The 14335-nt window shown below is 44.6% G+C and overlaps 1 protein-coding gene across 1 annotated transcript; it reads left to right on the top strand.

The window, feature by feature from the left end:
• Window positions 1-1256: 1256 nt before the first annotated feature.
• LOC148534493 (hemoglobin subunit beta-2-like) lies at window positions 1257-4433 on the top strand. Its single transcript, XM_088466886.1, has 3 exons — window positions 1257-1428; window positions 2448-2670; window positions 4203-4433. The coding sequence occupies exons 1-3, from the start codon at window positions 1337-1339 to the stop codon at window positions 4332-4334; spliced, it is 447 nt and encodes a 148-aa protein (XP_088323012.1). The 5' UTR covers window positions 1257-1336; the 3' UTR covers window positions 4335-4433.
• Window positions 4434-14335: the final 9902 nt, after the last annotated feature.

Below are 14335 nucleotides of genomic sequence, written 5' to 3'. Positions count from 1 at the left end.
TTAAATAGGAAGCTCCAGCACAGGATTGGATGTGAAAGTCATGTGCAGTGCAGAGACACTGTTTGCTAAAACAACTCAGCTGACTTCATGTAAGAAGGCTGTGCGCTTGCTGCACCGGACCATAGCTGCAAGTGAATCCTGACACAAATGGCCAGCAGATATGTACCAGCCAGAGAATCGGCAGTGCTGAGTAGGGTAAAAGGGTCTGTGTACCCAATTTGTGACAGTACCTGGTCAGTTTGGTGCCTTGCCACACTCCACACTCTTCGGCACTTCTACAACCCTCCACTGTGAATATTTTATTAATAATTAAGTGGCAGGTTCTCTCTGACCGCTTCTCATTGTTTTGCTCATCTTCACTCTCAAGCATTGTAAAGAGAAGAGTATCTGGAACCAGAAGGAGGTAGATGAGAGTAAGCTATTCTTTATTACGCTGAGCACATACTTAATTGAACTAGGCATCTGCAAAGTATGGCCCAAGCTGGCATAGATAAAGCCATTGCCATTGTAGCTTGGGCAGCTGCAGCCATCATACAGCTCTTGGTATGTCGTGTTGTGAAATCCTGTTTCCTAATTTATTGATAAGGCGTCATTCTCATAAATATTTATTGGTACAACCTACAAAATGACTTGTGATGCATGCATGTCATTGGTTCCTTGTGAATTAATAATCTGCATATATTTATGAATTTTGGTTCAGCCTACAAAATGATACTGCTCTGTGTAGGATTAGCAAAATCAATGTATAATTAAAATAACAGACTTGCATAGTATATGGGAAGCAGGAAGTGCTATTTGTTTAGCACAGATTCCAAAAAGTAAAGTAATCATGTTTGCTGGGCTCAAATGGGCCACCTCATTTCTGTGAACCCATAAAATGTTGGTATCAGCTCTCCCAAACTTCTGTGTTTAGTTACAACTTAGCATTATAACCTGATATGATATTCAATTAGATATTTTATGTAAGAACATCTCTAGCAATATAGTTGTGCTCTGGAATATCAATTTTATCTGTTGCACAGCTGTTCATTTGTTATCTATTTTTAACGTGTGCACATCACATTCGTTGTGTTTTGTATGATCAGCGTAATCAGACATAGAAAATAAGATACAGTATGTACGAGACACAGTGTAGTTTTGCAAAGTCATTTATATAATTTACTTATCAGTATAAGATGGGGTGAAAGAGTGGGGACAATAACGTGACACAGCATATATACAATGTAGGCGTTACTTACTAAGCATCCTATAAAATAAGGGGGAAACACATCTTTCAAAGAGCCCTCTATTCCTCATAATAGAAGCAGTATCTACTCATTTCTGACTATACGCTACCATGGTTCACTGGACAGCTGAAGAGAAGGCAGCCATCGTCTCTGTATGGCACAAGGTCAATATTGAACAGGACGGACCGAACGCCCTGGCCAGGTAACTTGTTTAATAGAATGTGAACTAGCTGAGCTAAAGTATTTTTCCATAAAGCTGTTACCTGATCAGGATGTCATGCTTTGGAGTTGGGTACGGTATGCTGGCGCTTAGGATCCTGGCAGTCAGAATCCAGATGCCGGCATCTCGACAGGGTTAGGATACCGACACCTGCCAGTAAGTACCCTACCCCTAAACCTAATCCTACCTCCCTGCAGCCTAAACCTAACCCCCCCACAGCCTAAACCTAACCTCCCCCCACAGCCTAACTCTAACCCTCCATTTAGTGCCTAACCCTAACCCTCCCTCTAGTGCCTAACCCTCCCCCTGACCCCAATACTTACTGCTGGGATGACAACGGTTGGGATGCTGGCACCAGGATTCTGACTGGTGTCGGGAGTCTGGCGCCGGCATTCAATGCGCCAGCATCCGACAGCTGGGATGTCAACTACATCTCCATGCTGTGTTATTTAATTACCTTATGACAAGACTTTGAAAAATTGCTAACCCACAGAACACATACTAAGCACAGTGAAATCCTGCTAAATCTGGAAACCTTTCCTCTTACTTGTATAGCTAATGATATTTCCAATAGCTTTGTAATATTGCATCAAGGGGTAACTTGAGAAATTGATGTGCTACTAAAAATAACACCTCCAACAGTTTTCCCTGCTCCATTAACAAAAGTTTCCATAATTTATGAAATAGACAATTATTACCATATTTCCATCTTTACAGACAGTATAACAGGAATAATGATGTCTCATGTGTATAGATAGGGTCATAGAGAGGGATGGGGCAAAGTACCAGGGCCAATCTTGGGGGCCCCGGCAGGGATGATTATGGTTTGGTTGCAAGGGGCTCCAGTGACCACCTCCCTATGTTGTGCATGCCAGACCAGCTCGCAGTAACATGCAGGTATAACCTGACAAACACATACTTGTAAAGATCTCTCATCAAACCTATTAAAACATTCAATATGAAATGTGGATTTGTTTTACAACAGCTTTCTCTTTCCCTAGGCTCCTGATTACATACCCCTGGACCCAGAGGTATTTCAGCAGTTTCGGAAATCTGTCCAACGCAACCGCAATTGCTGGTAATGTCAAAGTACACGACCATGGAATAAAGGTTCTCTCAGCTATTGGTGACACCGTCAACCATTTGGACAATGTGAAGGGTTCTCTCCACCATCTCAGTGACCTCCATGCCTCCAAGCTGCATGTAGATCCGGAGAACTTCAAGGTATTTATTTCATATTCTGTTATTGCAGGGTTATTGGCAATGCTCAGTAAGATACAGTGTCTTGCAGTGATTTCACATAGGTTTCAGTATTTACAATACAGTATTAAACATGATTACTATTTATGTTACATATAGGATATTTCCATAAAATGTATAGTATTAATAATTACAGTAGACAAGGCATGCTAAGCATTTGCTATGCAGAAAAATGATGCAACCCCAAACAGAAAACCTGAAGGTCATTCATAGCTATTGTATCATATTCCATCAAGCCAAATCTATTACTATTGGCAAGTGAGTTACTGATTTGAGTAATTCAAGTAGCTTCCAATAGGCTTTTCATTTGTAAACTTGTTATTTTGTACTTATATGTTAAAATTTAGGTATGCTGTTTCCCTTATAGCAGAGGTTCCCAAACACGGTCCTCAAGGCACCCCAACAGTTTAGGTTTTAGAGATATCCATGATTGAGCACAGGTGGTTAAATCAAATTGACTGAGGTACTAATTAAGGCCCTGATTCAGAGCCGGACGCTCTAACCAGAGCGCTCGCTCTGAATCAGGGCCCACCTCCATAAATATGGAGCATCCTCCTGGACGCTCGTATAGCTGTGGGTCACCACCCACAGCATATACGAGCGTGCAGGATGATGGTCGCGATGGTCTTGACCATCGCGACCATCGCCACTGCGAGCCGAAGCCTGCGGTTGCGTTTCTCAACCGCAAGGGCCGGAGTGATTTTGGCTCTATCAGAGCCAAAATCACTCCCACTGACATCACTAGTGATGTCAGTGGGGCCGGCTTCTGATGGTAGGCGTTCCCTTGGGAACGCCTCCATCTGGGAGGCACGCCCCCGGCACGCCCACCAAAGGGGGCGTGCTGTCAATCAACATCAACAGCACGCCCCCTTTGATCAGACACTATGAGCGAAGGAAAGTCCTTCGCTCGTCGCGTCTCGCGCATGCGCACGACAGAGCTCCCTCCGTCGTGCGCATGCACAGTGCAGACCATCGACCCACTTGTGAGCAGACAGCCGCTCGCGAGTGGGTCTGAATCAGGACCTAAGTCACCTGTGCTCAATCATGGATATCTCTAAAACCTGAACTGTTGGGGAGCCTTGAGGACTGCATTTGGGAACCTCTGCCAAAAGGTCCCCATACATCAGAGATTGATTGCAGCAATCGTGCAATTTGCAATCGATTGTGTATAAAAATCTTTCCCTTTTTCAGTCGATTGCAGAATGCAGAGATGCCACAATCGATTGAAAAAGGGAAAGATTTTTACACACAATCGATTGCAAATTGCACGATTGCTGCAATCAATCTCTGATGTATGGGGGCCTTTAGAGTCTTCTCTCATTCATTTATTTAAATCAGATCGAACAATTGTAGTTCACTTTATAAAACATGTTATACAGTGTAGAATTTGTAGTGATGGCAATTACATATATTCAACACACACAGTCATGTATCAAACTTCATTTAGGTACAGGAAGTCAACAAATATAATTATAATTGCATTCTTTCATTTACAGCGTTTCGCAGATGTGGTGGTGATCGTCCTGGCTCTCAAACTAGGAAGTGCATTCACTCCTAAGGTTCAACATGCATGGGAGAAATTCTTTGCTGTGCTGGTAGAAGGTCTGAGCCACAGTTACTACAGCTAGGTTGTTGTACAACAGTTTGTGCAGCCTCAGCTGAGGTAGTAGATTCTTGTGTGCACATATTGGAACACCTGTAATAAAGACGCACTTGCAATATAAAAATATCTTGTAATGTCATTTCTGGTTTGCAAAGACTGAATTACCTACAAAACATTATGAAGTGTTTCAGACATTCACATGTAAATACAGAAATATTCGCAACCTATCATTTACCTTGAGAATAAGGGCCAAATACCTAGTGTTATTTGCCCCAAGCACCTCCAAATGCCCTGGTGTCTCTGCAGAGTTCAAAATAAATACTGTTAGGTTAATTAGCTTCTGTGAAAATTGTGTGCCTGCATGCATGTGGGCATATGTGTGTATATCTGAGTGTTTCTGTATGTACTAGGGATGAGCGGGTTCGGATGTACTCGGTTTTACTCGGTTCTCAGCATGGCATTTTATTGGCTATCGGCTATCACGTGTTTTGGATAGCCAATAAAATAAATCCGAACTAATCCGAACTTGCGGTAAAGTGGCGATAAGAACCGAGTAAATCCGAACCTGCTCACTCCTAGTATGTACGTGTGTACATACCTGTGTGTGTATGTGTTTATGTTTCTGTATGTGTGTAAGTGCATGTGTGTGTATATCTGAGTGTGTCTGTACGTACGTGTGTACATACCTGTGTGTGTATGTGTGTAAGTGTATGTGTGTGTATATCTAAGTGTGTCTGTATGTACGTGTGTACATACCTGTGTGTGTATGTGTTTATGTTTCTGTACGTGTGTAAGTGCCTGTGTGTGTGTTTGTAATTTAGAACACTATACCGACAATTTTCTCCTACTACACATAGCTTTCCCATCCTCATTAAATTGTTTAGCAGTGCTCCTCACAGTGATGTTGCACTATACTGTTGTTGTTAATGTGTCCATCAGTACAAAGTGTACACTAGAAGGAAAATAGCTAAATTAAATATGTATGTATTACTTTCATACTTGCCAACATTTAGTTCCCTCCTGAATGTCTGCAACAGTGGGGGGCGTGGCCGGGCAATGGGTCCATGTTGGGGGCCAGGGGCGGGCCGCACGATTGCATCATGGTTGCCCCGCCCCATCCTCACAATGCAGGGAATTAATTATGAGGGAACACACCCTTTTCACATTATTTTAGTATTACTTAAATGTATCAAAAAGCCCTTAAATTTGCATCTTTTAGTAAGCAGATTGCATTTCACATTTCAGACTGGCGAAAACAAATTGCTAAAAATACTGGCAGAGAGCCCTGCGATAATAATGGTATCTGGAGATGGTGTTAGGCAGGGTTTTCTCCACGTTTAACCTGCTCCATCTCAGCCTTCCCTGACTGCTGACAGACGCCCTGATTCAGAGCCGGACGCTCTGACAGAGCGCTCGCTCTGAATCGGGGCCGTCCCTCTTAGTATTTAGAGCGGCCTCCTCGCCGCTCGTATAGCTGTGGGTGACCACCCACAGCTATAGCGAGCAGCCAAAAAGATGGGCGCGATGGTCAAGACCATCGGGCATGCGACGAGACCCTTGTGATAGGGTCTCATTGCCGCAAGCTCTGGAGTGCTTTCGGTTCTATCAGAGCCGACAGCACTCCCACTGACATTACTTGTGATGTCAGTGGGGCCGGCCCCAGACGGTAGGCGTTCCCATGGGAACGCCTCCATCTGGGCAGCCACACCCACGGCACGCCCACCAAAGGGGGCGTGCTGTCACTCACCATCGACAGCACGCCCCCTTTGGTGTGAGACCCATAGCGACGGCTCGGCCGTCGCTATCCGGGTCTCGCGCAGGTGCACGACGGAGCCGGCTCCCTCGTGCGCATACGCACTGGGCCAACATCAACACGCTTGCGAGCACCCAGCGCTCGCGAGCGGGTCTGAATTAGGCCCAGATTGAGCAGAGCCTGGAGTAGGCTTCAGTAATCAGTCTGTGTGTCTGATAGACCACAGGCTGATCACAGTAAACAAAACCCAAAAAACACTTACCTCCCTTCATGTGATGGATGACCTAGTGAGCAACTGTGCTCCAATTTACATACTGTACCTGTTTCCAAATTATTAATCTTTAGAGATGCATCCTTCACTGGAAAGTACTCAGATTAAGCATTTATCAACAGTAGTCCGCCACCTACACCACCATCACTAAACCACCATCACATACAAGTATACATAAAAAGCCTAAAGGAGAGAGTACGTGTGTAATAAAATGTGCTAAGTGAATGTTTATGATGGGGCTAGTAAAAACAGCAGATGCTTGAAAAAATATGTTACAGTATAGTCAATATTGGACAATGGTCGATATTCTTCATACGTGGCACCTATGTATGTATGATGGGCACAGGATGCGCACCATACATCTGCAAAATAACAAAGTCATTTTGCAAAGGTTGGATTTGATGAAATCTCCAATTTTTCACGTTTTGTGAAACCCCAGAACAAAGCTGATTGTCTACTGAATTCCAGATGAGACACCAGAAAACAAGTGATTGAACCAACTGATGCAAAAACTACAGTACTGTATGCATACTTGCCGACATTCTGGCGCCACAGGGGACATGGTAGTGCAATAGTGTCATCGTGGACCCACCCCCCCCTATGCAATGCCAAGATAACCGGCATTGCAAAGCAGGGGGCGGGGAGAAGATGGCGCGATTCAGCATGAATCATGTAATTGCCCCCCCCCCAGACCGCCCACTTTAATTCGCCAAGGGCACAGGTGCGGGAGGTTTTGAGGGGAGGGTGCGCAGGTGGTGGTGTGTCTGGGAGAGGCTGGGAGTGCCATCGACTTTTTGGGAGCCTCCCATCCATTCCGGGAGAGTAGGCAAGTATGACAGTATACAAAAAGTATGGTGGTCGCTCATATCAGCTTAATGACATAGCACAGGTGCTTGTAAAGGGCGGGGTATACACTGAACCACAGAAAAAAAAGATTCCCTCCAGCTCACTGCAGTGAGCTGGAGGGAATCTTTTTTCTTTCCTTTTTTTTTTTCTGACGTATGACAGTATAACAGGAAACTAAACTCTAGCCAAGATGTACTCATTAACAAAGGTAAACAGATGTACAACCCGATGCAAACTAAGCTACAGAGGCTTCCCCTCTGTATTGCCCTAGCATTACTGCAGCCCAATCTTAATGGAGAAGTCCAGGTCCCCCCTTCGGGCAGTGAAAATTCTCCCTGCGAAAGAAAGGGTGCCCGGCAGCACCACAAGCATCCTCTATTGGCCGCTGATAAGCAATGCTTTCCCAACATGCTGAGCCTTGATAATACCAAATTAAATTGACGTAAGATGAATAAAATGCCAATCACAGCATGACAGACAATAAAACACCATAGGGAAGGGTGGACGGGGAATCCTGAAGAAATGAGGAAATAAGTGAACCTGACCCTCCTTTATATGAACTACCAAGACTCTCCCTTTTTATACTACGATAGGCTAACTTGCCCCAACCAAAACTGTAAATGAACCATTTGAACCTACATGCCTACTCTTCCCTGAAACCTGCGGGAGGCTCCCAAATTTTGGGGTAGCCCCCTGCACCCATGGAAGGGTGGTACTCCGCATCCGGCCCATTTCCTAATGTAGTGGGCAGAATGGATAAAATAATACCGGGAATCCGTGAGAAGGGGTTGGGGCCTAATCCTGGAAAAAATCCGGTCCCATTACCGTCACCGCCCACCTGCAGCTTCTCTACTGATTTCTCCCCGAAACGAAGCTACAAAAGTAGGTAAGTATGACTTAAGCAACTTAGAAACCATTATCAGCTCCAAAACCAGACATTTATGTAGCATTAGGCTTATACAGCCCTCAACTGCCTTAAGTATTAATTGTTAGGGAGTGAGTGTGAGGGTTGAATGTTGGGGTGATTGTGGGCTTGGATTTATTAATAAAGGACCTGATTTCGATTTCCGAATAAAGTTAAATATTTGTTAAGTTTGCCACAAGTTTTGCAATTGTTCTAGGTACTGGGGAACTGGTTAAAAGGGTATAATTGTCTAGGGATAAAATAGGAGTATTAGATAGACAGTGAAGATATTATATATACACCATTCCTATTGGTGTTAGTTATTGCCATTTAAAATAAATCTCCAATTTTAAAACCTCCAAAAAACCAACTATAGATCACACAAGCGCACTCTCCAGAGATTTGCTAAACACCAGTTCAGTTTCCCCCCAAAAAACTCAATCATTTTTAGACTAGAGACGGTTTCCTTGGAAACTGAACACACAGCAACATAGGGAATCCGAGTGATTCCGAGTCCTGGCCACGTCTTCCTGCCAAGTTCAAATACCAAAATGAGGCAAAACAACATCTTCCCAGCCTGGGATCTCACGTGTTGTAAATTACATATAAAAGTCCCTCCTATTTCACACTGGAAAGTGTAGGGACAGGGTGTGAGATTGTGGTCTGGAGCACTGTGTTGTAAAAAAAATCCACCATTAGTACACCATCAGGGCACCATTAGGGTGTCATTAGGACTAGGAGTAGGCAGGAGTTCAAATAGTTTTTTAGCTGGAGTAGGTGACAGGTGGAAAGGGTAAATACAAATAAATACTGCGCTGGTAAACAAAGATAAATATGAAAATGTAAATTTAATATAAATGAATCATAAAATACAAATAACCAAATGAAGCAAGACAAATGAATATTGCAAAAATAGAAAATAAAATAAAAACCATATGAATATCAATTTTGTAAATGATATAGGCAGATAGAAATAGGGATAATGTTGCTAATAGCTGAATGGAGAATATAGCTGTGCTGTAATCCGGTTAATAAAGTAACAGTCAATAGATTCGTATGCAGTTAAGGTGCAGAAGTTGTTAACACTTGACACAGGTTCATGAATGTGTATAGCAACAGTGTATCCACCGTACTGTAACACTTGTGTCCGTCTATAGTATCCAATTGAAGTGAACAGTGGGCTGCAACGCGTTTCGTCCTTATCCTGGGACTATTTCATGCTGAATGCCCATAATGGAGTCTCTCTCTTAAATAGGGAACATGATGGAACCAATCAATCCTTAATTACGAGCCATGAATGGCAGATTTGTAAGTCCTGAATAGCATTGCATAATTTATCAATTAGGATGACCATAGGTTTAGACACTAAATTATATATGAATCTTAAAGAAAAAAGTATATACACAAACACCTATAAATACATAAAAATTGAAAATCAACAGGTGGAAAGGGTGACTGCAGGCATCCTCATTGTTTGTTTTATTTGTCACACACTGACTGCACACTCACGCACTGCAGTCAGTGGCGTAACTAGGGTATTTGGCACCCAGGGCAAGATAAAAAATGGTGCCCCGCAACTGTGTAGCACGCACACCAAAAATGGGCGTGGCCACATTGCGCAGAGGGGCATGGCCACTGGGGAATGGGGGCCTTTCTAACATTACATGCCACCAGCGGTGGCTCCTACCCTCTTAGATGAGGGGGGCTGCCACCACTGAAAACGAGAGGGAGCAGGGAGGGTGCAATCACTCCACCCGCTGCCACTCCTCCTGGCCAGGTCCTGGCACTTGCGCAGTCGATCTGTCAGGCGCCGGGATGGCGCATGCGCACTAGAGGCGGGGAGATGCACATGTGCATACCACCGGCATCCAAAGGGCTGCATCGTCTGCAGCCCCTAGGAGCCGGTTAGGGCTAGAGAAAAGGCAGAGTAGCGGCTTCCTCCTGTAAGCTGCTCTCTGCTAATAGCAGCCCGGACTGGCAGTCCCAGGGGGAAGAGACACCTCCCGCTGGGGCTGCCTGTGGTGTATGTGACTGGCAGGTAGCGATTCCAATAGGAAGCCACTGCTAGTCACACAGTGTAGCCACTGACTACACAGAGGATTTTAATGGGGGGGCTGCAAGGCTAGGCAAAATTTGCCACTGCATGCCACCGTTTCTCATCACTCTGAAATTAATTCCTTTCCATTCCAGTTTTAATCCCAGGTATGACTGTAGTTTAGGCTATGGAGAATGTAAAGTAGCTTGATATAGTTAGAATTCACAGGCTTTCACTGTAGTAACAGGTGCCTCCATTTGTAAGGTGACTGACTGCAAAGCATGAATGTTCAATTCCTAGATATGACTGTATTTTAGATCAATAAGAATGTGAAGTAGCTTGATATAATTAGAATTCACAGACTTCCCTTGTAATAGTAAATGGCTAATTGGTAAACTGGTGGACTGCAAAGCATGAAATGACAGGTTTGATTCCCCCGTATTCAATTAGATCCGAAAAGTCGGAAAGGTTTTGCCTGTCCGACTTTCCGCCTACATCACCAGTTTCAGACGCGAAAACTTTTTGTGCACGTCCCCGCTTTTTGCCCTTTTCAATTCCAAACCACGCGAAAACGAAAAGGGGCGAATGCGGAACAGGCGGAAAGTACTGTCAGGAGTGGGGAAATCAGTCTGTACCCCAACAAAGATGCACTAGCCTTAATAAAAGTGTTTGGGCTATTTAAGTAGTTTAAATTGCTTCTTCTTAGCGTCTTTGCATAAGTGGTGCAGAATGGCATAAAGCAGTATTTTTTGGTGAAAATAAGTAGTCCAATCAAATTTGGTGTACTTGAAAAGGGATGCAATCAGGAAGCCGGCTGACATTATACCAACAGCTGGCTTCCCGACTGTCATATCCCGGCGAGGGTGAAAAGCCCGGCGTCTAGATGTACACGCTGCTCATTTCCCTAACGCCGGGAGAACGGCGCCCGGCATCCCGATCGAAGGTATGCCGGGCGCCGCGAGCGGACAACCGCGGGGGGGAGGGTTAGGTTTATGGCTCCCGTGGGGGACTTAGGGTTAGGCACACCCCCAGGAGGTTAGGGTAAGGCTAGGGGGAGGGAGGGTTAGGGTTAGGCACCCCCGGGGGGAGGTTTGGGTTAAGCACCCCCCCGGGGGATTTAGGATTAGGCAGCAGGGAAGGGGGGGGTTAGGTTTAGGCACTTAGAGGGAGGATAAGGGTTAGGCACTTGGGGGGGAGGTTAGGGTTAGGCACCCCTAAGGGAGGGTTAGGGTTAGGGGGGTAGGTTAGTTAATACTTACCTAGGGATGATCAGGATTTCCAGCGCTGTCGGGCTGCCGCTGCCGGGATCTATTCTAGTGTCGGGCTGCCGCTGCCGGGAATCGAACCGTGCAGCCGGTGGTATTTCATACCGATTCCCTTGAAAATGGGTGCTAGCATAGTTTTTTGTCTCTAATGTGAAGTTTTAAAAAACGTGAAAAACCACCCTCACACATGCACCTGCAATACCAAAAACACTTGGCCCCTCCTTACAGCACCCCAAGAACCTTATTGCGCTAGTTTTTATAGTTGTCCCCACACTTTGTACTTTTTCGCCCCCAAAACGAAAGTACTTTTTTGGGGTGTTCTGAGGTAATTTTTTAAATTTTTTTTGCAGATTTGTCCCTCGTGGGGCTGTCCCATGGGTCCTGGGTGGTCTCCCCACGTTTGCACCCCAAAATAAAGATTTTGCACTTGTTTTCACCTGCTGTTCATATGCGAATCTCTTTTCCCTATTACATTGCATTGAGTTTCCGCTTAGGCAAAATCGTCCTAGAATTGAATATGGAGATACTTTGAAAACAGGCGGAAAGTCCGAATCCGCAGAAACTTTTGACCAAACGATACTTTTCGACTCTAATTGAATACGGCCCTATGACTGTATTTTAAAATAAGGAGAATGTTAAGTAGTTTGATATAGTTAGAATTCACAGACTTCCCTTGTAATATCAGATGGGTAATTGGTAAGCTGACTGATTGCAATGCATGATTTCCAACTATGACTGTACTCTGTGTGTTGTGAATATGACTGAATGGGAGAGATGTGATCAGACGCAAAGAGGAGATGCCAGGACCCACAGAGCAGGAAACTACATTGCCTAGGGGCGTTTCTTCTATAACAGCAACTTCTGGATATGCTGCCCAGGACGGTGGTGCCCCCCTTTGCTGGGCCCACCACGGCGCCCAAGGCACATGCAGGGCCAGATTAACAATGGGGCAGTTGGAGCTCCAGCTCCAGGCCTCCACATAAAAATAGGCCGATGACAACATGATGTTGACTGGCCATCGACTCTCCACACGGTTAGCCATAAATCATAAGTGGTAAAATTGTATTTCTATTTACCTCACAAAATGAAGCATTTTTTTTCTTTTACATATTTAGGGAGACATTGGGGCTGAAAAAGGTGTACATGCCCACATGGAACTGGCCACACCCACACAGCACTGGTCACACCTCCTCTGCTTCTCATAATAGGCCCTTGGTCATTTCAGCTCCAAGCCCATGTGGCCCTCAATCCGGTCCCAGGCACATGCCTTGCTCAACCCCCTTTTGTTATGCCACTTACTGCAGTGCATACAAACCAGCTTCTGTGTGTGGTGCTGTTGATTGTTTTGTTAAAGAGAACCTTTTTACCTCTAAGAAAACTATCATTACAGAATACTATAATATATAGTATTATATATATTATTATTATATATATATTATATATATATTCCATAGACAAAATTATATATATGTTATATATATATTCCATAGACAAAAAACCTTATGGTTTCACATGTCCCATTAAGGCTGTTTAGACATGATCTGAGAATTCACAAAACCTATTGATTTTCTGACACTAAAACTTCAAAAAGCAATGAAATTATGATCACTAAGGCCGACGCCTTAATGGACGTGTTCCTTGTGCAATACAGATATGTTATGCCATCACACCCTGTGGTTAACGGCAGATTCAGCACTCTCACAGAATTAGATTGCTGTCACTCACAAACTGGTGGAGCTGCTAATTCACAGAATTGTGTGCTCATTGGAATACACACATGCAGTCTACGCAACTGAGGTTTGAGCAGTTATGTGGCTCCCACATCCCACTCAGTGCCCACAATCTTCCCATTGATCACCAAAACAATCTCACTGGCTTCCAACATCCTTCTCACTGCATACATTTATCTTATTTAGAATACACGTTCAGCTCCCTTATTTTTTAAAATATCATACTCTGTCTATGCATGTACACTTTCTTCCTCTATATGCCTCCATGCTGCTATATATTCCCCAATCCCTACTGCTGTGTGGTCTCTCAACTGTGATAGTCTGTGTTCCCTCATCCGCACCAATGTTTTTCCCCAGCCGCACCACCCTGCATCTGTGCCTTCTCCACAACAAGCCAAGACATATTAAGAGGAGGGGGAATGTACCTTACTCCAGCACAGTGGAGAATATTCTAAGTTTTATGCAAGATACTGATACCATTTGAAATAGTAACCAATGAAGTAAGTTCAGAGACTGCCAGCCTGAGTAAACTACTGGGAAGGCAGCTAAAGAAACTGAAGGAGGAGACGAAGGAGGGACAAAGCAATTCCGCAATTCTGCTAAGTATGTTGGAATTGTAGATCAAGTTCTTTAAATCCGTCACCAGGATGAAAGGGTTTGCAACATCTTGCAATTGGATCATTGCATTTTGGCAACCTTGCATGATCCTAGGTTTAAGTCTTGCATAATGGACCTCATTCAGAGTGTCTCGCTAGATGCGATTGCTCGCCCACAGCATATGCAAATTTGTCAAAGTGACACCATGGGAAGCGATCGCTCGCCAAGGCATAAGCACGCCCACCATGTCTTAGCGAGCGGCCAGCGTACACCCAATCGCACAGGCAGAATCGTCCACCAGCACACGTCATCTCCAGGAAGTGCATTAAAACACTGGTACATCGAGGATAATCGGAAGCGATTGCAGCGCTTGTGGTTGCCTTACCCTACCGCAAGCACTGCGAGGACTTCAGTGTAAAAAACAGGCATGTGACGTGTACTATGACGCTGCGTGTTAATTATGCACGCCTCTAAAACGGCATTGAAACACTCAGTTCGCACCTCCACGCCCCCGTTATTAGTGTCCTGCTCCTGTTACCACCCACAAACGGCCTCTCCTGTCACTCATTTCACTGGGCTGCCTTTGCTGGGCGAGCGAGCGGCCTGCAATCGCACAGAGTAGTTT

Source organism: Taudactylus pleione, unplaced genomic scaffold (genome assembly GCF_031769625.1).
Source record: "Taudactylus pleione unplaced genomic scaffold, aTauple2 ptg000066l, whole genome shotgun sequence".
Classification (NCBI taxonomy): Eukaryota; Metazoa; Chordata; class Amphibia; order Anura; family Myobatrachidae; genus Taudactylus; species Taudactylus pleione.
This window is presented reverse-complemented; position numbering and strand designations above follow the sequence as displayed.